Source organism: Pseudonaja textilis, chromosome 2, assembly GCF_049901715.1.
Source record: "Pseudonaja textilis isolate UNSWEBS1 chromosome 2, rPseTex1.2, whole genome shotgun sequence".
Taxonomy (NCBI): Eukaryota; Metazoa; Chordata; class Lepidosauria; order Squamata; family Elapidae; genus Pseudonaja; species Pseudonaja textilis.
In genome coordinates this window covers 9,615,523-9,642,634 of record NC_141991.1, presented here as the reverse complement: position 1 = coordinate 9,642,634, position 27,112 = coordinate 9,615,523, and the positions used below count along the sequence as shown (strand labels likewise).

The window sequence follows — 27,112 nt, the reverse complement described above, 5'->3', positions numbered from 1 at the left end:
TTGATTGTAAATTTGTAATTGTTAATTTATTCATTTCTGCACATTCTAATATTTTAATTCATTTTCATGTTTTTGTTTTTCCATTTTTGTGCAAACACAATTCTAGCAGCAGCTGTTGTATGTGTAAAATTAAATGAATCCAACAAAATATTTCTGGTTTTAAATCCAGAATACCAAAACTTTTGGGCTTCTTTGCAATTCCACCATAAATAATAATATCTTTCATTTTCCTTATTAAACTTCCAACATATAGGGGAAAGATTTGGATACATTTTTTGCCAATTTTTCTATAAAACAATTTATATAAATTTTCTTTAAATGGTGTGGTCAAAGTCATTTTTTTGTTTCATTCCCATAAAATTTGCCAATCATCCAAATGTATACTATGCCCGAAATTCTTCATCCATGCTACCATCATTTCTTTTACTTTTTCTTCCTCTAATTTACATTCCAATAAGACTTTATAAATTTTGTTTATCAATTTCTCATCAGTTCCCAATAGTACTTCATCTAATTGTGTTTTGTGCCTGCTAATTCCCCACTCTTTTATATCTTTCCCATGTCTCGATTGGAGTTGTAAGTATGCCCACCATTCTATGTCTATTCCTTGGTCCTTCAAGTCTTGCCTCGATTGTAATTCCTGTCTATCATTTAAAATATCCTCCTAGGTAATAATTTTCCCCTGTCTAAGTAAGTGTGGGTAAATCAAAGCTTCTAATTTAGATACCTATATTGGTGTTTCTACATAGATTTGTCTTTTAGTTTTGTTCCATGCAGCTAACAAGATCTGCTTAATTTTGTGTCTTTGAAAGTATCTATGGCCTGCTTGATTGTCCTGCCATAAAAAGGTGTGCCATCCTGCCTGTAAATTGTAACACTCTAGCGTTAATATTATTTTATTCTTGTGATTTATCCAATCTTTAACCCATGTTAGAGTTGCAGCCCTATAATACAATTCCCAGTCAGGTAGGCCAAATCCACCCCTTTCTAATCCCCAAATATTTTACTTTATCTACTATTTGGATGTCCATTATCGCAGTTTGTATATCCTTTTGTTTATTTGTCATATTTTTTTGTAATTATTTTTGTTTTTTCCCCATTAATTTTTAGCCCTGCGACTCTCCAAATTCTTCTAAATTTTCGATAAGTTTTGGTCCTGAATTTTGTGGCTCGTCTAAAATAAAAACTAAATCGATGGTGAAAGCTTGAAATTTGAACTCTTCCTTTCTTATTTTTAGCTCTTTTATTTCTGTTTCTTTTATAATTATTCTCATTAAAACCTCTAGCATCAAAATAAACAAAAGTGGCGATAGTGGACATCCCTGCCTTGTTCCTTTTTATATTTTGAATTTATTTGTTGTTTCCCCATTCACCAATATTCTAGCTTCTTGCTTATTATATATTGCCAAAATCACCTTTAGAAATTTTTGACCAAAATCCATGAACAGCATACTATTCTAATGTGTACATGAGTAGCCATAGGATTTTTTAAAATCTAGTATTTTGGACTTGATTTGACCCCAAATGTAGCATAACATTCTTAATTATTTTTTCAGATCAGTGATGCAATTGTTTCTGAAGCTCTAAATGATAAAAGTCAATTCCCTTTTTTCCACCGGATTCTACCCAAAAAAGCGGTCACGTATCCAGCAATTGTCCAACTGCTCCTCCATTTCAGATGGACTTTGATTGGGCTCTTTACTTCAGATACAGAGGAGGGAGAGAGTTTCATGAGGACTTTTACACCTATGCTTGTCAGGAATGGGATTTGTGTTGTGATATCACAACAGTTCTCAGCAACTGGACATACAACACCCCTCCGGGATGCCATCTCTAAGTGGAGACAAGTCAATGTCTTTGTGAACTACATAGAAACGGTTAACGTTTGGGACAGAATCCATACTTTGCAGTTAACATTTGAAGGTGTGCCAGGACCAATTAAAGGGAAAGTCTGGATCGTGGAAAGCATCGAGTATTTGGTAATGGGACGGGAGGATCTTTACAACTATGTCCATAGTATTTGGAGCTTTGCTTTTCAGGAAAAAGCAAGGCCAGAAGATTCTGAACACAATCTATTTGTGGAAAGGAAATTTGCAGATCGGTCTTTTCAATGTTCCTATTCAAAGCATATTTCTTCTGTCAAAGGTCAGAAAAGATGCACTCAGAAAGCACCACTAGAGCCTGGAGAGGAAAGGAGGAGCATATGGATCCCATTTCACCTCCATTTGTATAGCGTTATAAGGACTCTGGCCTATGCCTTGAAAGCAGCATATTCTTCCAGATCCAGAAGGAGAAGCAAGAAGAGCCAAGAGAAGTTGGGGGCCCCAAGGCTGCAGCCATGGCAGGTAGGGAGTCCCTATGAGCATCCAGGAAAGAAAGAGAAGGAGAGGAACCTTCTCAGCCTATGTTTACTATGAAGAGCCAACCACTTGGCCAATTTAATCCTTCAGAGAATAAAATTGCAGGGATGGGGGACAAGAGGCTTTGGCTGAACCCTGGCAAGACTAAATGGCTTCAGCTGCATGGATCTTCAGGATCTGGAAATTAAGTTCTAGATGGGGTTGCACTACTCCTGAAAGACATGATCCACAACTTTGGTGCTCTCCTGAACTCTCAACTTCTGTTCAAAAAGCAGTTGCACAACTTCTTCTTTTTTTTTTGTAAATTTTATTTGAGTTTTCACAAAAAGAAAAAAAATACAATTAAAACATCTTTTTTTGAAAGCAGCATAATCCCGGGTTACATTTTTTCATACAGACACAAATTTAGGTTCAGGCTCATTTTTATATTCTATTCCATATCTTATTACTATTTTACATCTTCTACATGGCTTCTCCCCTCTTTTAATTTCCTCAATTTTATTTTATTTATTTCAACTCAATTCAAATCATTATATTTATATTATTTTGTCTGTCCTTTTTCAATTATCTATTATCTTTTCTCATTAAACAAAATTTCTCCTGTAGTTACTGATTGGAGTATGACGCCTTTATATCTTTCTCCTAAAGTTTTAACACTAAATATAATACATAACTTCCATTCGGATTCTGCTTGGTACATTCTTAAACTACACACAGTATTCTTGAACAAAAAAGAAAGAAAAAAATATAAATGTATATAATTAAAACAACATTCCATTCCAATTCAATTTTATCATTAATATTAATATTCATTAAAGTCTTAACATTTTTCATGTTACTTTTCAATTAAATATCATACTTCTATGGGAACAATTATAAACTTTCCATAGTCAATTCCCCCACTCTTCACTTATAAAACATTGACTAATTAAAATGTTCCCATTCCTTCCTAATTCAATTTTCTCATTTATTTTATTTCATTTACTTTATTCACAAACATTTCACTAAATTACACTAACCATTCTATCCTTCGTTCTAATCATATGTTGTTTCCAATTTTTTAAAGTTATTTCTATTACAAATATAACAACACAATCTCATGTACCTTTACAGAATCCCCCTTTCAATTAGATTTTCACCCATTATCTCTAAATAGGTCCTGTTTCTTTAAATTTTGTTCCGGACCTTTGTAACTTCTTTTCCTTTCCTTCTTCCCTCTCTTCTTCTCTTTCCCCTTTTTATCCCTTTGTCTCTCTACCTCTATTTCCCTCTTCTGTATTCCCCTTTTCTGTTGATTTCCAGTATTATACTTATTTTTTGAATTATTTTTCTTTTCTTTGGTTGTTTTTTAAGTCTTAAATTCTCCATCCTCTTTTCCCCCTTTCCTTTTTCTTCCCCACAAAAATTTACTTGTTCATTAAAGATGGCTTCTTCTTTGTCCCAGTCTTCTTGTTTTGCAGTCTTTTCTTGTTGTTACTCATAGTTCCAAATCTCCTTTTCTAAAAATTGAAAAATGAAGCCAAAAGAACCCTTCCCTTCTTGTGCATCTCCTTTGTACTTTTTAAGTTCCACCCGATTGATTTTAGTCATTCAAATATAATAACCCAAAATCCAAAGATCATGAAATAATCCAAATATATGCAAGCTGTTTCTTTCACTTTCTCTTTCTGGGGTTACTATTTAGTTGCAAAGTTTCAGTTAAAATGTATCTTTTAGAAGTCTTATTGAAATTTTACTTTAGATTCTTTTTAAAGTCCAGGCAGTCTCCTCCCTCTTCCAGATACTGCCATTATTCTTTTCTCTCCTTCCCTGCTTATAGAGAGAAAAGTTTTTAATCCAGAAATCTTTATTGTCCCTTTGGCATTTAGTTATATTTTTTCAGCTTAATTGCCTATTGATGCCAAAGTGAATTTTTCCAATTTCTTATTCTTAATTGTCAATATAAGGAAGGAGACAGAAGGGAGAAATAGCCAAACCTTTCCCTTTTCACTTTCTTTCACTGCTTCTGACTCTTCTTTGGGAGCAATGTTATTTCTTGTAAAATTTAAATTCCAGGGTACCTTAGTTGTTGCAGTTGCACAACTTCTTCTTGTGTGCTGGTTTTCCCTTTTCTGGATCAAGAGTGTCACACTGAAGTGGTTCATGTCTTAAGAGAGTATCTATCCCTTCTCTCCCACTTCACATCTTGCTCCCTTCCTCCTCATCCTTTTAATTATAATTTTATTATGATTAGAAACATGTATTATTTATATTTCATTGCATGCAGAAAGAAAGAAAGAAAGAAAGAAAGAAAGAAAGAAAGAAAGAAAGAAAGAAAGAAAGAAGAAAGAAAGAAAGAAAGAAAGAAAGAAAGAAAGAAAGAAAGAAAGAAAGAAAGAAAGAAAGAAAGAAAGAAAGAAAGAAAGAAAATTCAAAAGAGTGGGGACTATGATACATATATTGGTGTCAAAACTTTTAATTTTGAAGCAATGCATACATTTTTAAATAAACTGCTGTATGTAGGATATTATGAGTGACATTATAGAATTTTACATTGATCCATTTGAGGGACACCATACAGCCTAACATTCTCTCTTCAGGAGTCCCAATTAATGTGTCCCTGAACATACAACATAGAATAAGAGAGTTGGAAGGAACCTCAGAAGTCTTCTAATCCAATCCATGCTCAATCAGAAGACAAATGATTGTCCAGGCTTTTTCAAAGCCTTCAATGATGGAGCACCCACAACTTCTGAAGGCAATCTATTCTACTGATTGATCTTCTCACTGTTATGAAATTTCTCTTTAGTTCTCGGTTGCTTCCCTCCTTGGTTAGTTTCCAAACATTGTTTCTTGTCTTGCCTTTTGATGCTCTGGATGTCTTCTCAGTTGTTGCATTAAGATAAGCAATGAAGGGGACACTGACCTTTTCCGGTTCACTGACCCAGCTCTAAAAGTTCTATTCCTTTTAGGATTTTTCGTCTCATTCATCCACAATCTCTTCTATTGTAAATCAGTATTTTTGCATTTATGATGCTCTGGAATAAAAATACACAGATCTTAAGTCTCTGTGTAACATGTTTTAGTTACTGTAAATAAGAGCCCTAGTGACATAGCGGTTAGAATGCAGTATTGCATGCTAATTTTGCTGGCTGTCAGCAGTTTGATTATGACTGGCTCAATGTTGACTCAGTCTTCCATCCTTCTGAGGTCAGTAAAATGAGGACCCAGCAGGGGTGGTATTCAGCAGGTTCTGACCAGTTCTGGAGAATCGGTAGCGGAAATTTTGAGTAGTTCAGAGAACCGGCAAATACCACTGCTTATTGGCCCCACCCGCATCTATTAACTGCCTTCTGAGTCCCAGCTGATTGGCTGGGTCTTCTTTTGTTGCCCTGCACAGAAGAATGGAGCTGGTTAGCCATCACTACCCTGGTCTCTCTCTTACGTTCCATTCAGATTTTTTTCAGACCATTTTAGTAAGTATTTAAGTATTAGTATGAGAAAACAAATGTGTCGTTAGGAGATTTGTTCTATAAGACTTGTAAGAGTCTTTTAATGTACCTTTTTACAATAATGTAGAACTATTTCACATAGTTCGGTTTCCCATCTGGTCTACTTGGGAGAAGATTAGTCTGGCAACTTTCTTTTTGAGAACTCCATGCTTTCTTTCCCCCCCCAAGAGATTTATGAATAATCTCATTATTTGTTTCTTTATTCAATTTATTTCTGATGAGCTCTAAAAGTTTCCCTTTAAAAGGCAAATTTGGTCAATTACATTTTGTCAATACGTTTTTTTTTCCACTATATGATTAACCAATTTGTCAGAGCCTCTTTCACTTTTGAAGAAAGTGGTAACACTTGTTCTCCCAACTCACTATATTTGCCACTTTGACAACAGTAGATGAAAGTCTCAAAAGTGAAAAAACCACCTGGGATAAGAAACCAAGGTTTCTGCTTTTAAAATTCCTGGATATTTCTGTTCTAGTTCCATCCATTTCTGGAGAAGAATGAATTTTGCAATATTTCCCATCGGAAATTGTACTTGGACCAAAATGGAGATGTAACAGCAGATCTGAAAGTCATAACCTGGATTTTTATTCCTGGGTTGGATCCCATCGACGAGCAACTGGGGAGTTTTGAAAGGCAGAGATTTACAGTCAGTAAAAATACTCTGTCATTGCTAAACTTTTTCAATAAGGTAGGATAAATATTGGTGTCCACTCTCTACCTATCCAAAGCCTGAGCACACATTTCAAGTCGGCTTAACCTAGTCAACAAGGTGGTTGACCTTCACAGAGAATTAAATGTGGAGAGTAGAAATCTCACACTTTTTTTTTAGATTGCTTGAAAGGCAGGTGTCCTTTTCATGCTAAAATACTGAATATTGATTTAAGCAGATTCTGCACTGTTCAGCTTAAGATGCTGGATGACAAATTTTCAGAACACAGATCATGGCCCCTCTTGTACATCCTAGACAATCTGGTATTTCCATAAAAGTGATGACACAGGCTCTCAAGTACTGATGATCATGGTACCGATAGATTCAATTTTTCTTGCTCCTTGTTCTAAAATAGCAAAAGAGAAGCAATTCTGTTAAAGAGTTCCCGAGTTCAGGTTTCGAATGAATTGAATGAAGTGGGAAGAAGACATGACCTTGGTCAACAAACATGCCTTGGCATTCAGATTGTCTTGGCTTTGCACCAATGCCCCTTAAAAAGGAAGAACTATAGTCAGTAATCTTTTAAGCAGGCCAGATGTGGCCATAATTATCCATGGTTTCCTTTCAGCCCAGTGGGATCGAGCACTAGGTCTCCTGACTATTGGAAAGAAGCCCAAGGTATTGAATTCACTTGAAATCACAATGACTGGTCTGATGTGAGATAATGCCCTGCCCCAGAAAACTGGAGCAGTGAAAAGGACTTCAATTGATAAAAAAAAATATATTGGAAATAGCAAGGAATAATTTGAAAGGAAATGTTACTTAGATTTCGCTTTTGACTGGGGATTTCATCTGATAACCCTTGAATGACATTGTTTATCATGATTGCTTCCTACATGAAGTCTTGCTGAGCAGAAATGAAGCTCCAAATTTACCTAATAATAAATGTGAGTCTGTCTCTCCATGCCAGTTGGTGTCACCTCATTGTAGTTCTTCGACAGAAAGGACCTTGTTTTGGATGTCTAGCTGGGCCTTTAAATGACCTTGTCCAACAAAGTGTTCATATTCAGGTTTATCTCCTGCAGCAAAAGATGCTTGAGTTTTTGAGGGAAATATAGCATAGAATTCTTTTTTATTTTTTATTTTTATTCTTTAAGAACAAAAAATACAAAAATCTCATTTCCATTAACAGCTATTGTGTCATTGTATATACATGTTTCTTATTTTGTGGCTATACATTATTTTTATCCTTATTCTTCATGCATTCCTACCACCTATCCTCCTTGCCTTTCAGTTCCATAGTGAATTTATCTAGCTCAGCACAGTCCATTATTTTTTGAATCAAAATTTCTCTGGTGCTATTTTATCACTCTTCCAATTTTGTGCTAACGTGATTCTTGCTGCAGTTAAGATATGTACAATAAAGTATTTTTTATCTTTACTTAAATTCCCTTTAATCATACCTAATAAAACTGTTTTGGGTTCCAATTTCAATTTATATTTTGTAATCTCAAAAAGCCATTTCTGGGATTTATGGTTTGAGCTCCTTTGGCGATAGACTGAAATCCGCAATCGTGTGCAGTTTCAATCTGTGCTCACTGCAGGAGTGGTTTTGGGGTTAAGCCACCCTGTAGAGGTGATGAAGAGTGGGGAGACTGCCAGCAGGGTCAAGGAGAGCTGCATCTCTCCTCCCCAGCTGGCCATTACTCCCTTTCCCAAAGGCGGTTGCAGCGATGGTCAGAAATGGCCACCTCAAAGAAGAACTCGACTGGAAAAGAATGTGCAGGAGGAAGATAAGAAGAGAAAGTTTTGGTTGACTGGGTTAAACTGAAAAACAACAACATAAGGTACCCTGGAATTTAAACTATAAAAAATAACATTGTTCCCAAAGAAGATTTTGAAGCACCGAAGGAGAGAGGGAAGGGAAAGGATTTGTTTTTTTTCCCTCTACCCTTCCTTATACTGACATCTAAGAGACTTAAGCAAGAAATTGAAAAAAAAAATCCACTTTGACATTAATAGGCATTTAAGCTGAAAATAAAATGTCAAAGGGATAATAAAGTTTTCTGGATACTTAAAAGCTTTTAAAAGCAGGAAAGCAGAGAAAAAGAATAAAAGGGCAGGATCTGGAAAAATGGAGGAGACTGCCTGGAACTAAAAGGAATTTACAGTGAAACCTTAACAAGATTCCTAAAAGATACATTTTAACTGAAACTTGGCAACAAAATAATAGAACCCCAGGAAGAGAAAGTGGAAAAAAGAAGCAAGAAGAAACAGCTTTGGATTATTTGGATCACTTGATGATTTTGGGATTTTGGGCTATTGCATTTAAATGACTAAAATTAATTGGGTGGTTGTTTAAAAATGTTTAAAATGACATCACTCTTAGAAGAACTGAAAATGGAACTTAAAAAACAGAAAGAAGATTTGCAAGAAGGGAGAGGTTCTTTTGGCTTCGTATTTCAATTCTTAGAAATGGAGATCTGGAACTATGAGAAACAAAAAGAAACGCTTACAGAACAAGAAGATCGGGACAAAGAAGAAGCCATCTTTAATGATCACCTAATTTTATGTGGGGGGGGGAAAGGAAAGGGGGGAAAGAGAGTGAAAAGTGTAAGATTTGAAAAAACAATAAAAAAGAATAGTTTGAAAAATAAGTATAATATTAGAAAGCAACAGAAGAGGAGATTACAGAAGAGAGAATTAGAAGTAGAGAGACAAGGGGGTAAAAGGGGGAGGGAGAAGAAGAGGGGGAAGAAGGAAAGGAAAAGAAGTTATAAAAGACAGAAACAAGATATAGAGAAACAGGGAAAAGGTCTAAGGATTGAAAGTATGTATTATATTGAATGTTATAATCTTAAAAGTATAAATTGAAGCTTAAATAAGAGTTGAATGGATAAAATTAAAAGATATAAAGGTGTCATACTGCAATTAGTAACTACAGGGGAAAATTTGCTTAATGAGAAAAGATAATATGAAATTGAAACAGGACAGACAAAAGTAGAAATAGAATTATTTGAATTGAGATATGAGATAATTAAAACTAAAGATGAGAAAATCAAAGGAGGGGAAAAACTATGTAGAAAATGTAAAACAGTAATAAGACATGGAATAGAACACAAAGATGAACATGAAATTGAGTTTGTGTCTGTATGAAGAAGTGATAACCCGGGATCATGGTATTTTCAAAAAAAGATGTTTTATTTGTATTATGTTTTTTGTGAAAACCCAAATAATTTTTTTACAAAAGAAAAAGGCATTTCTGTATTTTCTTCCAGTATATTTTGACCTCTATACATTGCCACCATATATGGAAAAACATTCCATATATAAACAATAAAAAAGAATAGTTTGAAAAATAAGTATAATATTAGAAAGCGACAGAAGAGGAGATTACAGAAGAGAGAATTAGAAGTAGAGAGACAAGGGGGTAAAAAGGGGAGGGAGAAGAAGAGGGGGAAGAAGGAAAGAAAAAGAAGTTGTAAAAGACAGAAACAAGATATAGAGAAACAGGGAAAGTTCTAAGGATTGAACGTATAAGCCTGTTTAGAGATAATGGGTGAAAACTTAATTGAAAAAGGGATTCTGCAAAGGTACATAAGATAGTATTGTTATATTACAAATAGAAATAATTTCAGAAAATATGACTAAAATGATGGATCAAATATTTATTGTAATATAATGGAATGTTTGTTAATAAATAAATGAAATAAAGTGAATGAAAGAATTAAAGTAGGAAAGGAGGGGAACATTTTAATTATTATTAGTGATTTATAAAAATATAAGTGAAGAGAAATATGGGGAAAAAAGAATTAATTATGGAAAGTTTATAAGTGTTCACAAGGAAGTATAATATTCAATTGAAAAGAAATGTTAAAGATGTTAAGATGTTAATGAATATTAATGATAGAATTGAATTGGAATGGAATGAGTGTTTTGTTTATATATATATATATATATATATATATATATATATATATATGAACTCTCATGATATTCATCGAACGCTGCCTAGACACTTCAAATATAAAGATCCACATACAAATACCCACGAGAACCTCAGAATATATATATATATATATATATATATATATATATATATATATATATATATATATATATATATATTTGTTTTCTGAGGTTCTCATGGGTATTTATATGTAGATCTTTGGTTGTTCGGTTTTCTCCCGCGTAAGATTTGAAGTATCTAGGCAACGTTTCGATGAAGTCTCATTCATCATCTTCAGGCTTCTGTCTCCAGCTCTGTGCTTCTCAGAGTAATGGAGATTGCAGCTGCTTCCTCCTTTTAACTGCCAGTGGGGGTGGAACTTGATTGGGTGGGGGCTTGGCTGTGTTCTGATTGGGTGGGGGTAAAACCAAGGAGTATACGAAATCCCCTGCACAGCCTGCCCTAACACATACATTGGACAAACTAACAGAAGAATAAGCGCACGCATTGAAGAAGAACATAAGAACTCAATCAAAAAGAAGAAAACGACCTCTTCCCTGGTCCAACACCTCAAAGCCACAGGACATGAAATTGATTTTAAAAATACCAGAACTATCGCCAAAACCGAACACTTCAACAGCAGAATAATCAGAGAAGCCATAGAGATAGAAAAACGCCACACAGCATGAACAAACGAGATGACACCTCCCGCCTTCCAGCCATTTGGAAACCCGCCCTCATGAACAGACGAGTACCTAACATGAAGAAGGACACTGGACCCACACCCATGAGAGCCACACAAGATGCCACCACCACACTTCCATGTAGAAAACAGACTCCCACCCATTCAGAAAATGAGAAACGACCATGGACCAGAAGCTGCACTGCAGCTGCATCACTACCCACTTCAAACCCCTCTGAGCCATACATGAAGCAAACCAACACCCACTATGAAGATGCAGCAGGACCACGAACTAGAAGCCAAACAGCAAGATCACAACTCTCCAGCTCAAATCCCCCAGCAACTAAAACTAACCTGAGCACAACCAAGCCCCTCCTGAACAGAACACGCCTCCAACCAATCAGAACACGGCTAACCCCCAACCAATCAGAACACAGCCAAACCCCTACCAATGAGAACACACCCCACCCAATCAGAACACAGCCAAGCCCCCACCCAATCAAGTTCCACCCCCACTGGCAGTTAAAAGGAGGAAGCAGCTGCAATCTCCATTACTCTGAGAAGCACAGAGCTGGAGACAGAAGCCTGAAGATGATGAATGAGACTTCATCGAACGCGTTGCCTAGATACTTCAAATCTTACGCGGAGAAAACCCGAACAACCAAAGATCTATATATATATATATATATATATATATATATATATATATATATATATATATATATATATATATATATATATATATATATATATATTGTTTTCTGAGGTTCTCGCGGGTATTTATATGTGGATCTTTGGTTGTTCGGGTTTTCTCCGCGTAAGATTCAAGTATCTAGGCAACGTTTCGATGAAGTCTCATTCATCATCTTCAGGCTTCTGTCTCCGGCTCTGTGCTTTTCAGAGTAATGTGAGATTGCAGCTGCTTCCTCCTTTTAACTGCCAGTGGGGGTGGGACTTGATTGGGTGGGGGCTTGGCTGTGTTCTGATTGGGTGGGGTGTGTTCTCATTGGTAGGGGTTTGGTTGTGTTCTGATTGGTTGGGGGTTAGCCGTGTTCTGATTGGTTGGAGCGTGTTCTGTTCAGGTGGGGGCTTGGCTGTGCTCGGTTAGTCTTAGTTGCTGGGGATTTGAGCTGGTGAGTTGTGATCTTGCTGTTTGGCTTCTAGTTCGTGGTCCTGTTGCATCTTCATAGTGGGTGTCGGTTTGCTTCATGTATGGCTCGGAGGGTTTGAAGTGGGTAGTGATGCAGCTGTAGTGCAGCTTCTGGTCCATGGTCGTGTCTCATCTTCTGAGTGGGTGAGAGTCTGTTTTCTACATGGAAGTGTGGTGGTGGCATCTTGTGTGGCTCTCATGGGTGTGGGTCTGGTGTCCTTCTTCATGTTAGGTACTCGTCTGTTCATGAGGCGGGTTTCCAAATGGCTGGAAGGCGGGAAGTGTCATCTCGTTTGTTCATGCTGTGTGGGCGTTTTCTATCTCTATGGCTTCTCTGATTATTCTGCTGTTGAAGTGTTCGGTTTTGGCGATAGTTCTGGTGTTTTTAAAATCAATTTCATGTCCTGTGGCTTTGAGGTGTTGGACCAGGGAAGAGGTCGTTTCTTCTTTTTGATTGAGTTCTTATGTTCTTCAATGCGTGCATTTATTCTTCTGTTAGTTTGTCCAATGTATGTGGTAGGGCAGGCAGTGCAGGGGATTTCGTATACTCCTTGGTTTTCTAATTCGATTTTGTCTTTGGGGTTTCTTAGGATGGTGGATATTTTTCTGTTTGTGCAGAATGCTGTTTTGATGTTGTGTTTTTGGAGGATCTTGCTGATTTTGTCTGTAGTGCCTTTTATATATGGGAGGAGGGCTTTGCCGTTTTCTTGTTCTCTGTCTTGGATTTTGGTTGGGGTTTCTTTTTGGATTAGGTGGGTAATCTTCTTTCTTTGGAATCCATTGGCTGTAAGTACATTGGTGAGAGTGTGTAGTTCGGTTTTTGGTGTTGTTCATCGGCTAAGCATTTTGTTCTGGAGATGAGTGTCTTGGCTACGGAATTGATCTGTGCTGGGTGGTGGTGTGAGAGTGCATGTAGATAGCGGTTAGTGTGTGTTTTCTTCTGGTAGATGGTGTGTCCTAGGGAGCCATTGGATCTTTTGTATACCAAGACATCTAGGAAGGGAAGTTGGTTGTTGGCTTCTGTTTCCATGGTGAATTGTATTTTGGGGTGTAGGCTGTTGAGGTGTGTGAGGAAGTTGTTCAGTTTTTCTTTCCCATGTGGCCAGATTATGAAGGTGTCATCTACGTATCTGAGCCAGAGTTTGGGTTTGTGGTCGTATTTTCTAGAGCTTGTGTTTCAAAGTGTTCCATGTAGAGGTTAGCGATGACAGGTGAGAGGGTGATCCCATGGGTGCTCCTTCTATTTGTTTGTATTTTTGTCCATTGTAGGTGAAGTATGTATTGGATAGGCAGTGGTTGGTTAGATCTAGGATGTGCTTGGGGGTTGTATTTGTTTTGGATGGCTGTCAAGGCTTCTTTTATTGGCACTTGGGTGAAGAGGGATATGACATCGAAGCTTACTAGTAGGTCGCTGGGTTGTAAGTTTTGTTTCTTTATGATCTCGATGAACTGGAATGAGTTTCTTACGTGTGAGTTGATGGATTCTGCATAAGGTTGTAGTTGTTTGGCGAGAAATTTGGCTAGGTTTTGTAGAGGTGAGCCTATGGAGCTGACTATTGGTCTGAGTGGGGTTCCTTCTTTGTGTATATCAATTCCGTAGCCAAGACACTCATCTCCAGAACAAAATGCTTAGCCGATGAACAACACCAAAAAACCGAACTACACACTCTCACCAATGTACTTACAGCCAATGGATTCCAAAGAAAGAAGATTACCCACCTAATCCAAAAAGAAACCCCAACCAAAATCCAAGACAGAGAACAAGAAAACGGCAAAGCCCTCCTCCCATATATAAAAGGCACTACAGACAAAATCAGCAAGATCCTCCAAAAACACAACATCAAAACAGCATTCTGCACAAACAGAAAAATATCCACCATCCTAAGAAACCCCAAAGACAAAATCGAATTAGAAAACCAAGGAGTATACGAAATCCCCTGCACTGCCTGCCCTACCACATACATTGGACAAACTAACAGAAGAATAAATGCACGCATTGAAGAACATAAGAACTCAATCAAAAAAGAAGAAACGACCTCTTCCCTGGTCCAACACCTCAAAGCCACAGGACATGAAATTGATTTTAAAAACACCAGAACTATCGCCAAAACCGAACACTTCAATAGCAGAATAATCAGAGAAGCCATAGAGATAGAAAAACGCCCACACAGCATGAACAAGCGAGATGACACTTCCCGCCTTCCAGCCATTTGGAAACCCGCCCTCATGAACAGACGAGTACCTAACATGAAGAAGGACACCAGACCCACACCCATGAGAGCCACACAAGATGCCACCACCACACTTCCATGTAGAAAACAGACTCTCACCCACTCAGAAGATGAGACACGACCATGGACCAGAAGCTGCACTACAGCTGCATCACTACCCACTTCAAACCCCTCCGAGCCATACATGAAGCAAACCGACACCCACTATGAAGATGCAACAGGACCACGAACTAGAAGCCAAACAGCAAGATCACAACTCACCAGCTCAAATCCCCCAGCAACTAAGACTAACCGAGCACAGCCAAGCCCCCACCTGAACAGAACACGCCTCCAACCAATCAGAACACGGCTAACCCCCAACCAATCAGAACACAACCAAACCCCTACCAATGAGAACACACCCCCACCCAATCAGAACACAGCCAAGCCCCCACCCAATCAAGTCCCACCCCCACTGGCAGTTAAAAGGAGGAAGCAGCTGCAATCTCACATTACTCTGAAAAGCACAGAGCCGGAGACAGAAGCCTGAAGATGATGAATGAGACTTCATCGAAACGTTGCCTAGATACTTGAATCTTACGCGGAGAAAACCCGAACAACCAAAGATCCACATATATATATATATATATATATATATATATATATATATATATATATATATATATATATATATTGTGACTGGAAGGATCGATCCTGCTGGGAGTTTTGACTCTGATGACTCTGAAGATGGAAGGTTGGAGCCTGCTGTGAATGTGGAGTCTGAATTATCAGAGGACACAGACGTGAGCCAAGAGGATGAGAGATTGTTGCAGAGACAATCCTCCCCAGAACCTTCAACTTCGTTCATGCAGCAAATGATCAACAAAATGAGACAGAAGTTTCCAGTGAGGAAACTGACAGATCGTGGATTGATGCTAGAACTAGGAGAACCAGGAAACGTCAATCTGAAGAAAGGCATCAGGCCAGACATTGATTGGAGAGACTGACACGCCTATCCAGGTGATTTAAACAGGCGTGCTGACTCTCAAACTTCGCTTGGAAGCAAAGTGTTTGATGAGTCGAAAGAATACATATGGAGTGGCCTTGTGATTTATGGACAATTCTGATTAGCCTGACAGGTTCCAGGAAGTCTGTCAAGGACTGGAAAACAGTGCTATTAACCCTTTTGAATCCGGTTGTGTTCTTGCTTGAATATTTTGAATTCTGAAACCTTGTATTCTAATCTATGAATATAGGTGAGACATAACATACATACATACATACATACATACATACATACATATATATATATATGTTTTCTGAGGTTTCATGGGTATTTGTATGTGGATCTTTGGTTGTTCGGGTTTTCTCCCACGTAAGATTGATATCTAGGCAACGTTTGATGAAGTCTCATTCATCATCTTCAGGCTTCTGTCTTGGCTCTTGCTTCTCAGAGATGCAAGAGCCAAAGACAGAAGCCTGAAGATGATGAATGAGACTTCATCGAAACATTGCCTAGATACTTCGAATCTTCTGAGAGAAAACCCAACAACCAAAGATCCATATAGATAGATAGATAGATAGATAGATAGATAGATAGATAGATAGATAGATAGATAGATAGATATATTCTTAAGTTTTCAGTGGTACTTACATGTATGGCATTCAGCTTTGTTGAATTATTTTCCCACATCATTGTAGTTGTGCTTTTAAATTGTAGCTACAACTTTAAAAGCACAACTACAATGATGTGGGAAAATACCCGAACAAAGCTGAATGCCATACATATATATAATTTTTAAGATTATAGTGTGTATTTTAAGAATGTATCAAGCAGAATTTGATTGGAAGTTATGTATTATATTGAATGTTATAATCTTAAAAGTATAATGGATACATATAAGAAAAATAAAAAAATAAAAGAAACAATAGGACAGGGATGGTAGGCAGGTTGGTGTGCTTATGCACGCCCCCTACAAACCACTTAGGAAAGGGGTAAGGTCAATAGTAGAAAGTCTAAGGTTAAAGATTTGGGGTTTCGGGAAGAAACCACAGAGTCAGGTAGAGTATTCCAGACATTGACCACTCTGTTGCTGAAGTCGTATTTCCTGCAATCAAGTTTGGTGCGATTAACCTTGAGTTTGTATCTATTGTTTGGTCTTGTGTTGTTATGGTTGAAACTGAAGTATTCATTGACAGATAGGACATTGCAATGTGTGATTTTATAGACTATATTTAGATTGGACTGGAGGCGGCGTAGATTTTCTAGGTCTAGCATTTCAAGTCTGGTGGCATAAGATCTTCTGCAATGAGTAGAGGAGTGGAGAACTCTTCTTATGAAATATTTCTGGACTTTCTCAACTGTGTTAATATCAGATATGTAATGTGGGTTCCAGACTGATGAGCTGTATTCAAGTATTGGTCTAGTAAATGTTTTGTATGCTCTAGTTATTAGTGTAATATTACCAAAGAAAAAGCTACGTAAGATTAGGTTAACAACTCTTAACGCCTTTTTGGGTATGTAGTTACAGTGGGCTCTGGCACTTAGATCATTAGAGATGAGTACTCCAAGATCCTTGACAGAGTTTGGATCATCAACAAAGTCTTGACTATTCAGCCTATATTTTATTTTTTGATTATTATTTTTTTGCTGATATGTAGGACACAGCATTTATTTGTTGAGATTTGAAGTTGCCATTTGTTTGACCATTCTGATACATAGTCAAGGTCTTTTTGAAAGGTAACAGTATTATCTTTGGTGTTGAATAGTTTTACTTCATCAGCGAAGAAAACACAGTTGCTCTTAATATGATCACAGAGGTCATTTATGTAGAGTATGAAGAGAGTTGGTCCTAAAACACTGCCTTGGGGGGCACCACTGTTGACAGGTACAGAATTTGATAGGACACTCCCAATTTTGACCATTTGTTGTCTATCCCTAGCTCCTTTACATCTTTCTTAAATTTAGTTTGAATTTGCAAATATACCCACCAGTCTAATATTTTCCCTTGTTCTTTTAGTTTATCCAGTGTTTTTAATTCCCCCTGTTCATCTACCAATTCTTTATATCTAATCATTTTTTAAATGTCCCTTGCATTTGGATATAATATAGCTTCCATAGGTGAGATCCAGTTTGGTCTTTTCAAATAATGCTTTTTTATTATTATTATTTTCTCCCATGTTTGTAAAAGTGAGTCCCTTATCAAATGTCTATGGAAATAGGAGTGTATCTTATTCTTTTTATCCCATAGGAAGGCATGGCACCCAATTTGGAGGTCATGACCTTCTATTGCCAAAATTCTTTTATTTTTTAAGTTTATCCACTCCTTAACCCATAGTAAAATTGCTGCTTGATAATATGTTTCCCATTTTGGGAGTCCAAGGCCATCTCTGGTTCTACTATCTTGTAACATTTTCAATTTTATTCGTGCTTTTTTTCCCCATCCATATAAATTTCATTACCGTCCTATCTAATTCCTGAAAAAAATTTCTTATTCAATTTTATAGGTATGATTTGAAAATAATATAATAGTTTTGGTAGTATGTTCATTTTTATGGCCACTATTCAGCCTAATAGTGATAATTGTAATTTTCCCCAAATAGCAAGATCTTTCTTTATCTGTGAAAGTAATTTCATATAATTATGCTCTTTTATGGAAGAGCATCTTCCTGTTAACCAAATTCCTAGATATTTAAGTTTTCTGACACTTTGTAATCCCAATTTCCTTTCCAATTCTTTTTTTTTTTTACTTTCTATCAAGTTTTTGGTTATTACTTTTGTTTTATCTTTATTCATTTTTAGTCCTGCTACCAACCCATATTCTTCTAATTCTTGAATTAGATAGGTCCCTGACTCCATTGGATCTTCCACAAAAAACACTAAGTCTTCCGCAAACGCCTGTACTTTATATTCTTATTTTTTGCTCTTCAGTCCAATTATCTCCTTTCTTTGTCTAATCTGATTTAAAAGCACTTTGATGGTCAAGATAAAAAGCAGAGGCAACACTGGAAATTTTTTTAAATTCTTTTATTGGCCAAGCGTGATTTGACACACAAGGAATTTGTCTTGGTGCAAATGCTCTCTATATACATAAAAGAAAATATACATTCATCGAGAGTCAAGAATAATAAGGTACAACACTTAATAATAGTCATAGGAAAGTAATCAAATATAATAGGTAAGCAATCAATAATAGTCATAGATAAACAATCAAATCATATTAGGAAACAGTCTATATAAATTGTAAGGATACAAGTGACAAAGTTACAGTCATACAGTCACAAATAGCAGGGGATGGGTGATAAGGAGTGATGAGGAGATTAATAGTAATAGTAGTGCAGACTTTGTAAATAGTTGGACAGCATTGAGGGAATTGTCATGACTTTATCTCTGTCATCTATTGATAGTTCTAGAAACTACATACTTTGTTTTAATGTAATTTAATCAAGATGGCAGAAATATAAATTAATGGATAGATAGATAGATAGATAGATAGACAGACAGACAGACAGACAGACAGACAGATAGATAGATAGATACCATGTTTCCCTGGAACTAAGACCTATCCCAAAAATAAGCCTTAGCTTGATTTTTACATGTGTGCCCAATATTAGCCTTGCTGTAACTTTTTCCAACAAAGGGCTCATATTCATGTTAATCTCCTGCAGCCAAAAGATGCTTGACATTTTTAGGGACATGTCCTCATGACCTTATCTCTCGGTCATCTAACTACACTTTAGGCACTAGGGACTTGGTTTCAGTCTCATATAACTAAGAGGGCAGCCATATAAATTAAAATAAAATGTACAAATAAACAAGGACCCTCTTGTTTTAAGGTTAACACCTGTAATTGTAAGGACCTTTTCCTATGTATCTTAACCGAGAGACTATTTTAGATCACTTTCAAAGGGAAGCAGCTTTTCAATTTTTAATGTAGTCTTGAAGAAAACTTTGCATAGTGATAAGCTTCTTTCTTCATCACAGTTTTATTCTCTTTTTTTTACAAATCTAGTAGAATAAATGTTTTAGAAGGATTTTGATTCTATAATTTAACACAAATACACCATCTTATTTTAAAATCATAGATATATGAAGAACGGAGAAATAAATTTTAATACAGCCATGAGAATAAAAGCACTGGTTCTCATTTAATGCTTAAATCATTTCTTAATTCCACCCCTGCTAACTTATAAAAGTCTTTTATTTCAATGAGACATTCTGTAAGCAAAAGGAATGAATGCCTATGGAGATGATCAGTCCTCCAGGTCATGGATGTCCCAAAGGTGCTTTTTCCAAGAGGCAACTGGAATTTGCCTCTTGGAAAAAGCACCTTTGGGATAAAAGGGATGAAATAAATGAAGACATTCTCAGTAGTTGTATCTCCTCAACTATTTGGAACTATTTAGACAATTCAGACTCATCTAAGTGAAGGCTAGAGACTATTTGGCTAATATGCATTTTGACCTTGATTCTCCATGAATGGTGAATGCTAACATATCTTTTTGGCATTGCTGGTTTTTCTGCTTAGTCTTTGCCTCAGTCCAAATGCGTGGAAAATTGTCACCCTGGATTTGTCAAGAGGGCTCGAGAAGGAGAGTCAGTTTGCTGCTATGACTGCATTCCTTGTCCAGAGGGGACCGTCTCCACTCAGGAAGGTGAGTCACACCTGTTAAGGTAATTCCCCGTTAGGAGAATGAGCGCTCACAGTTTAAAACTTTTTAGTAATTGGTTAATTTTATCTGCCTGTGAGATTTTGTATCCTCCCCTAGTTTTACCTATCTTTAAACCAAGATATTGTTTGATTTCTCCTAACTGTTTTATCTTAAATTTCTTTTCTAACAGTGAAATTATTTTAGTAGCTTCTTGTTCAGTTTTGGTGATTAACGCTATGTCATCAGTAAACAATAGCAACAATGAAATTATACTATTTCTTTCCTTTTTAAACAAACATGGATCAGCCATGCCAGCTACAAAACCTATCTTAGGTTTTGTCAATTATGTCAGCAAACACAACCTTTAAAGGTTCTTTGATCTTAAACTAAGTCTGTTTGCTAGAGTAACCTTGCTTTTCTCTGGGCCACAAGCATTACAGTTTAAATACTTGCTACAGGGTTTTAATTTTACTCCCTCTGACAATTCAACAGTTTGTTTGAGCATTTTGAAATTAATGTGCCCCAGACGTCTATGCAGTAAATGTATACATTCATCATGTGGCTTAACGTTGTTATAAACAGAGTTAGCCATCTTCAACTGGTCATCATGTATTACATATAAATCATTCTCTAAAGTAGCAGTAACATTTTTACCCTCCTTCTCTATTATACAGTTATCTCCCCTAATGGTTACTACATAACCAATATTAACTGAAGCCCTTACTGATAACAAATTAAATTTCAGTTTAGGTACATATAACATGGATAAATGCTCATTTACAAATGAACAATATGCTATACCTTCACCAGATGCTTTCATCTTCCATCCATTTGCCAATGATACATGTTGCTTACTCATAGACATCTTTATAAACCTCTCTCTATCTTTAGTAATGCACTGCGATGCTCCACTATCAACAACCCACAAATCATTGTTTACAGTTGAATTGCTAGACAAAGCTAAACTAACATTCTTCTTAGCCTTCTGGTGTTTACTAGTATTCTGTTGTTTTCCCTTCTTACAGAATGTAGCTATATTTCCCCCAGCCCCACAAGGTAAACATTTCCTAACAGTATAGGCAGTTGTATACAAATCCTCTTCTCGTGGTTGTTCCTTTCTCAGTTGGTCTCTATCCAGTCATCTTCTTGCTTCTTCTAACAACCTTCCAGTTATGTCAGTCAATGTCAGTTCATCTTTGATCAGGACTTCCAGTGAAGATACGTAATCATGATAACTTTCATCCAATGAGGAAAGAATGATGTAAATTTAATGCAGCTCTGAAAATATCAGTTCTTTTTCATGTAGCTCTTGAAAAGTTCTTTTCATGAAGTTCAAATGAGCTAACATATCTCCACCTTTCAGAAGATGTGCTCTAAACAGTTTACGTGTAAGATGTATGTGTGCACCTACAGTGTCATAAATCCTCTTCAAATTCTCCCAACACTTAGCAGCAGACTCTTCTCCACGAATATGGACTAGCTGCTGGTCACTAAGTGTTAGTCCAATTATACAAAGAGCTCTTTTGTTGATCAGTTTAAAGTCAGTCTACTTCTTGGCATCATCCTCATTTTCTGGATCCCAAGCATTTACATCCAGTGGGTGTTGAACTACATTCCATAAACCTTCTATATGCAGAAGTAGACTGCACTTCATAGACCAGGAAACATAATTTGTTCCATCCAACTGGGTTATCAGTGATAGACTTGTTGAAGTGACTTGTGCCATCTTTACCAGGATAGTAACCCATAATTAAACAATACACAGCTGTCTGTATACAGTACTGTGTATTCACACCAACTCTCAGTTATCTGAGCCTGGTATGGCCTGGGCCCATAACCAGTGTTGAGGTGATTCCCCGTTAGGAGAATGAGCGCACACAGGGAGACGTAGTGAGAGTGGTGAAGAATAACACACAAATAGCACACAGCTACACTGTTTAGTAAAATGTAGGTTTTACTTCCAGTTAACGGTTAAGCAAAGTCCAAACACAGTCCAAGTCATTCATGGTTCAAGCAGTCAGTTTTCAATCCAGGGATAATCCAATAACAAAGTCCAGTATCAAAAACAGTTCAGTAACTGACTTACATCAAATCCAAAAATAACGATGATCAGTAACAGTCAATAAGGAACAGCAACACTCTCAACAACAGGACAGGAACTAAACAACCCAGGTTTCTGGCTCCATCTTATGGCCATTTGAGGAACCACACCCAATTACAATTTTAGCATTCCCTTAAAGAGGCAGTATTAAAATGTCTACCCTGGTTTATATATTTTCCAACCCAACTGTTAGGTGACTTACATTCCTAAGAACACCATAGAAAAGGGGGGGCCTTGTGGAAATGAATTCATTCAGAGCATTTTCATGGAAGTGCAAGTGAAAAGACAAATTGAAGCTTAATTGTTTTCTTGTTCTTCTAATTGCCCAATTGATTATCTAACAGAATGGGTAGCGAAAAGGACTTGGAAAAGGAGCTAGTTATAGTAGGATTTGGCAGATTGGGCAAGCTTTACTACTGCTAGTTTTTTTAAAAAATGTGTTTATCTGCTGAACTGAACAGAAAACAATAACAGAGTTGGAAGGGATCTTGGAGGTCATCTATTCCAACCCCCTGCTCAGGCAGCAGACCCAATACCTTTCCAGGCAAATGGCTGTCCAGTCTCTTCCTAAAAGCCTCCAGTAATGGAGTACCCATGACATCTGAAGATAAGCCATTTCACTGGTTATTTGTTCTCAATATTAGGAAATTTCTCTTTAATTCTAGCTTGTTTCTTTACTTGAGTAGTTAATACATTGTTCCTTGTCTTGCCTTATGGTTCTTTGGAAAATAGCTTGAGCTTCTTCTTTGTGGCAGTCCCTCAAATATTGGAACATTAAGCTACAGGCTGAGTGCAGTTTGTCAGCCACTTACAGTTTCCTTCTGTATTTTAAGTTCTAAGAACATCAGATATCTTTGCAACTTGAGAGATTATGTTAGGGTAATTTTTGGAAGTATTATTGCCACTCATACCCTAGTCACTTCCCATCTTGATTATTGCAATGCACTCTACATGGGGCTGCCCTTGAAGAGCATCCGGAAGCTCCATTTGTTGCAAAATACAGCCACATGGTTTTGTGCATACCCGATGTGCACATGTTTCACCCCTCCTGTGGAAGCTGAATTGGTTGCCAATTTGCTTCTGGGTGCAATTCAGGGGGCTGATTGTCACCTTTAAAGCCCTTCATGGCTTGGGACCAGGTTATCTGAGAGACTGTCTCTTGCTGGTCACATCTACCCAACCCATTAGAGCAGGGAGTCAGGTAATATAGCAGGTCACATCCCTGAGGAAGATAAACCTGGTGGGACCCAGAAGAAGGGCCTTCTCTGTGGTGATTCTCTCTCTCTGGAACATCATTCCCCCCAGAGATTAGAATGGCCGCCACTCTAATACTCTTCCAGAAGTCACTTGAGACCTGGTTCTGCCAGTGGGCCTGAGGAACCCAGAATGGGATGGAGCCCATCAAATGGCTCATGTGATCTGCTGTCTTCGGCGTGGGGGGTGGAAGTTGGGTGATTTTTTTTTCAGATTTTGTTCTTTTGCACTTTATTAGTTTATTTATGATTTATAATTCTTTTTATTAGTTTTTATTGTTCTTTTTTAAGTATGGTTTTACATTATGGAAGCCCCCTCGAGTCACCATGGGTGAATAGGCAGCAATATAAATTCAATAAATAAATAATTAGAAATAAATATTCATTATAGGCTCACTAGGAAGGTATTAGTGATCCACAATTTGTGTTGTGTTAAGGAATAGGAAGCCCTCATTCCATTGGTATTACCAATGCTCCCATTAGCCATTCGAAAGTATTTGCAAGACTTGCTTTTCCTGCTGTTTTACTAAATATTACAAGATATATCTTAATATACCGATTCCAGAATATTAAGTATTGTAATCCTGCAGGATTCAGGAAGTGTATCTAGAAAGGTTAACTGATTCATTATGAATCTCCTATACTGTAAGTTCCTATGGAAGTTCTGTACATTAAACATGAAATCTTTCAGTTCCCAAGATTTGCCCAAATTCCATAGACCTTAGCTATGTACAATATTTATATATTGAAAATTGTATTCCTATTAACGTTATTCTGAAGAGATGTTAAAACATGCATTTGGGGAAATGTTCCTGGTATCAGATGTTGTCCCAAGAAGCTACTTGTTTAAATGTGACTGGGTGAATGGAGAGATTGTTAAAAAAAATTAACCTTTTGGTATTCTCAGATACAGAAAAATGCACCAAGTGTCCACCTGACCAATATCCAAATGAGGACCGAGTCCAATGTATCCCCAAAATTATAAGCTTCCTGTTTTATGAGGAAAATCTGGGCATCATCCTTGTGTCTTTTGCCCTATTCTTGTTCTTAACCACAGCCCTTATTTTAATCATATTCATTAAATACCGAGAAACTCCCATTGTCAAAGCCAACAACCGGGACCTCTCTTACATCCTCCTGGTCTCCCTCCTGCTTTGCTTCTTGTCTCCTTTTCTCTTCATTGGTCAACCAAGGAAAGCCTCCTGTCTTCTCCGACAAGCAGTGTTCAGCACCATCTTCTCACTTGCCATTTCTTCTCTCTTGGCCAAAACAATTACAGTGGTGCTGGCTTTCCTGGCCACAAAACCAGGAAACCAACTGAAGAGATGGCTGGGAAAGAGCTTGGCCAACTCTATCATCCTTTCTTGTTCTGCTGGCCAAATTATCATCTGCTCCATCTGGTTGGGGTTTTTTCCTCCTTTCCCTGACTCTGACCTCCACTCCCAGTCTGGAGAGATCATCCTGCAATGCAACGAAGGCTCTGTTGTCATGTTCTACCTCACCCTCAGCTACATGGGCTTCCTGGCTGCCATCTGCTTCACAGTTGCTTTTCTGGCCAGGAATCTCCCTGGGGCCTTCAACGAAGCCAAGCTGATCACCTTCAGCATGCTGGTCTTCTGCAGTGTCTGGGTCTCCTTCATGCCCACCTATCTGAGCACCAAAGGGAAATACATGGTGGCTGTGCAGGTCTTCTCCATTTTGGCCTCCAGTGCTGGTCTGCTGGTCTGCGTCTTCATCCCCAAGTGCTACATTATCATTCTGAGGCCAGACTTCAATACAAAAGAACATCTTACAACCAGGAGAAATGTATAAATGTGAGGGAAATTTTAAGCCTCAACATTTTCCAACACTCCATACATAGGAAGTGGTCAACCTGCTCTCCATTCATAAGTGCTCCAGTGATTATGCTTGAAATAATTAAAAGGCATTTGGAATAATGAATGGAGGTGTCCCCAGCCATGTATAGTAAAATTCCAAAATGTCCACTGAGCTTTTCTGAATTCTCCAGGCAGTATATCTGTCTAATGTGCCACTGTGGTGCAATGGATAGAGTGCAGTACTGTATATATAGTGCTACATATATAGATTTCTTTTGAAGTTTGGCTTGAGGCTCATGATTTGATTAGATCATTTGTTTAAACCCTGAGAGTCACATTTTAAAGTCCTAATCATGAAGCCTAAGCTTCCAGGAAATGCTCTTATGCTTATAAATTATAGACCAATTTTCCTATTGAATGGTGATTATAAACTGTTTATATTAGTTTTGGCTGATAGATTAAACAATATTTTTCGAGAGTTTATTCATGAAGATCAAAGTCTACTGTTACATAAAAGACAAAAGACAATGTGAGAGTTGAAAACAAGCTGTGTTAATCTTCTTAGATGCAGAGAAAACTTTTGATGAGTTTTTTTTAATATCTGGATGTTATGGATTTTATATCCATTTAGAGAATTTTATTCATGGCCAGGGAAGGCTGAGAATTGGAATGAAGAAGGGGTCACAGACATTTAACCAACCTCCCTGATGAAAATAAACTTTTAGACACAGACTGTTGCCTTAAACACATTCTTAAATGGTTTTTGGTTTTTGAAAGCAGAAAATGACATGGGATCAAGCTCACAACATCAGAGGTGGTATTCAGCAGGTTATGACCAGTTCTGGAGAACCAGTAGCAGAAATTTTGAGTAGTTCAGAGAACTGGCTGATTTGATTGGGTGGGGGCTTGGCTGTGTTCTGATTGGGTGGGGGGGTGTTCTCATTGGTTGGGGGTTTGGCTGTGTTCTGATTGGCTGGGGGTGTGTATATATTTATATATATAAATATATATTATATATTTATAGAAAATATATATATATATGTATACAGAAGCCTGATGATGGCAGATGAGATTCTGCTGAAACGTTGCTACAACTTTAAAAGCACAACTACAATGACCTGGGAAAATACCCGAACAAAGCTGAATGCCATACATACATACATACATACATACATACATATTTCTTTTGCAGTTTGGATCGAGGCTCATGATTTGATTAGATCAGTTGTTGGAACACTGACAATCACATTTTAAAATCCTAATCATGAAGCCTAAACTTCCAGGAAATTATAGTTATGTATAAATAAACAGTAGTTTATAGTTATATATTATAGACCAATTTTGCTATTGAATGGCGATTATAAACTGTTTATATGAGTTTTGGCTGATAGATTGAACAATATTTTTCAAGAGCTTATTCATGAAGATCAAAGTCTATTGTTACATAAAAGACGAAAGATAATGTGAGAGTTGAATTGGATGTAATAGAATATTTACAACAAGATATTGAAAAATAAGCTGTGTGAATCTTCTTGGATAGAGAAAACTTGTGATAATTTTCATTTAAAGTCTGTATGTCATGGACTTTATATCCATTTACAGAACTTTATTCAAGGCCTGTGGAGGCTGAGAATTGGAATGAAATAGTGGCCATGGACATTTAACCAACCTCCCTGATGAAAATAAACTTTTAGACACAGACTGTTGACTTAAATACATTCCTAAATGGTTTTTGGCTTTTGATAGCAGGAAAGGACATGGGATCAAGCTCACCACAACACCAAAAGTGGTATTCAGCAG

General features: G+C 37.1%; 2 protein-coding genes across 2 annotated transcripts in view; both read left to right on the top strand.

The window, feature by feature from the left end:
* LOC113452183 (vomeronasal type-2 receptor 26-like) overlaps positions 1–27,112 on the top strand; it is a 193,539-nt gene that overhangs the window by 37,742 nt on the left and 128,685 nt on the right. The window lies entirely within an intron of this gene.
* LOC148126694 (vomeronasal type-2 receptor 26-like) lies at positions 6,759–26,044 on the top strand. The gene is made up of 3 exons (XM_087927654.1): positions 6,759–6,821; positions 20,018–20,144; positions 24,403–26,044. The coding sequence occupies exons 1-3, from the start codon at positions 6,759–6,761 to the stop codon at positions 25,305–25,307; spliced, it is 1,095 nt and encodes a 364-aa protein (XP_087783780.1). The 3' UTR covers positions 25,308–26,044.

Excerpts from the sequence above, each read along its gene's own strand:
- LOC148126694 (XM_087927654.1), top strand. The coding sequence starts at position 6,759 with ATGCTGGATGACAAATTTTCAGAACACAGATCATGGCCCCTCTTGTAC. Across the intron at positions 6,822-20,017 it reads TGTACATCCTAGACAATCTG|TCTTTGCCTCAGTCCAAATG; the intron begins GTATTTCCATAA and ends TTTTCTGCTTAG. Across the intron at positions 20,145-24,402 it reads GACCGTCTCCACTCAGGAAG|ATACAGAAAAATGCACCAAG; the intron begins GTGAGTCACACC and ends TGGTATTCTCAG.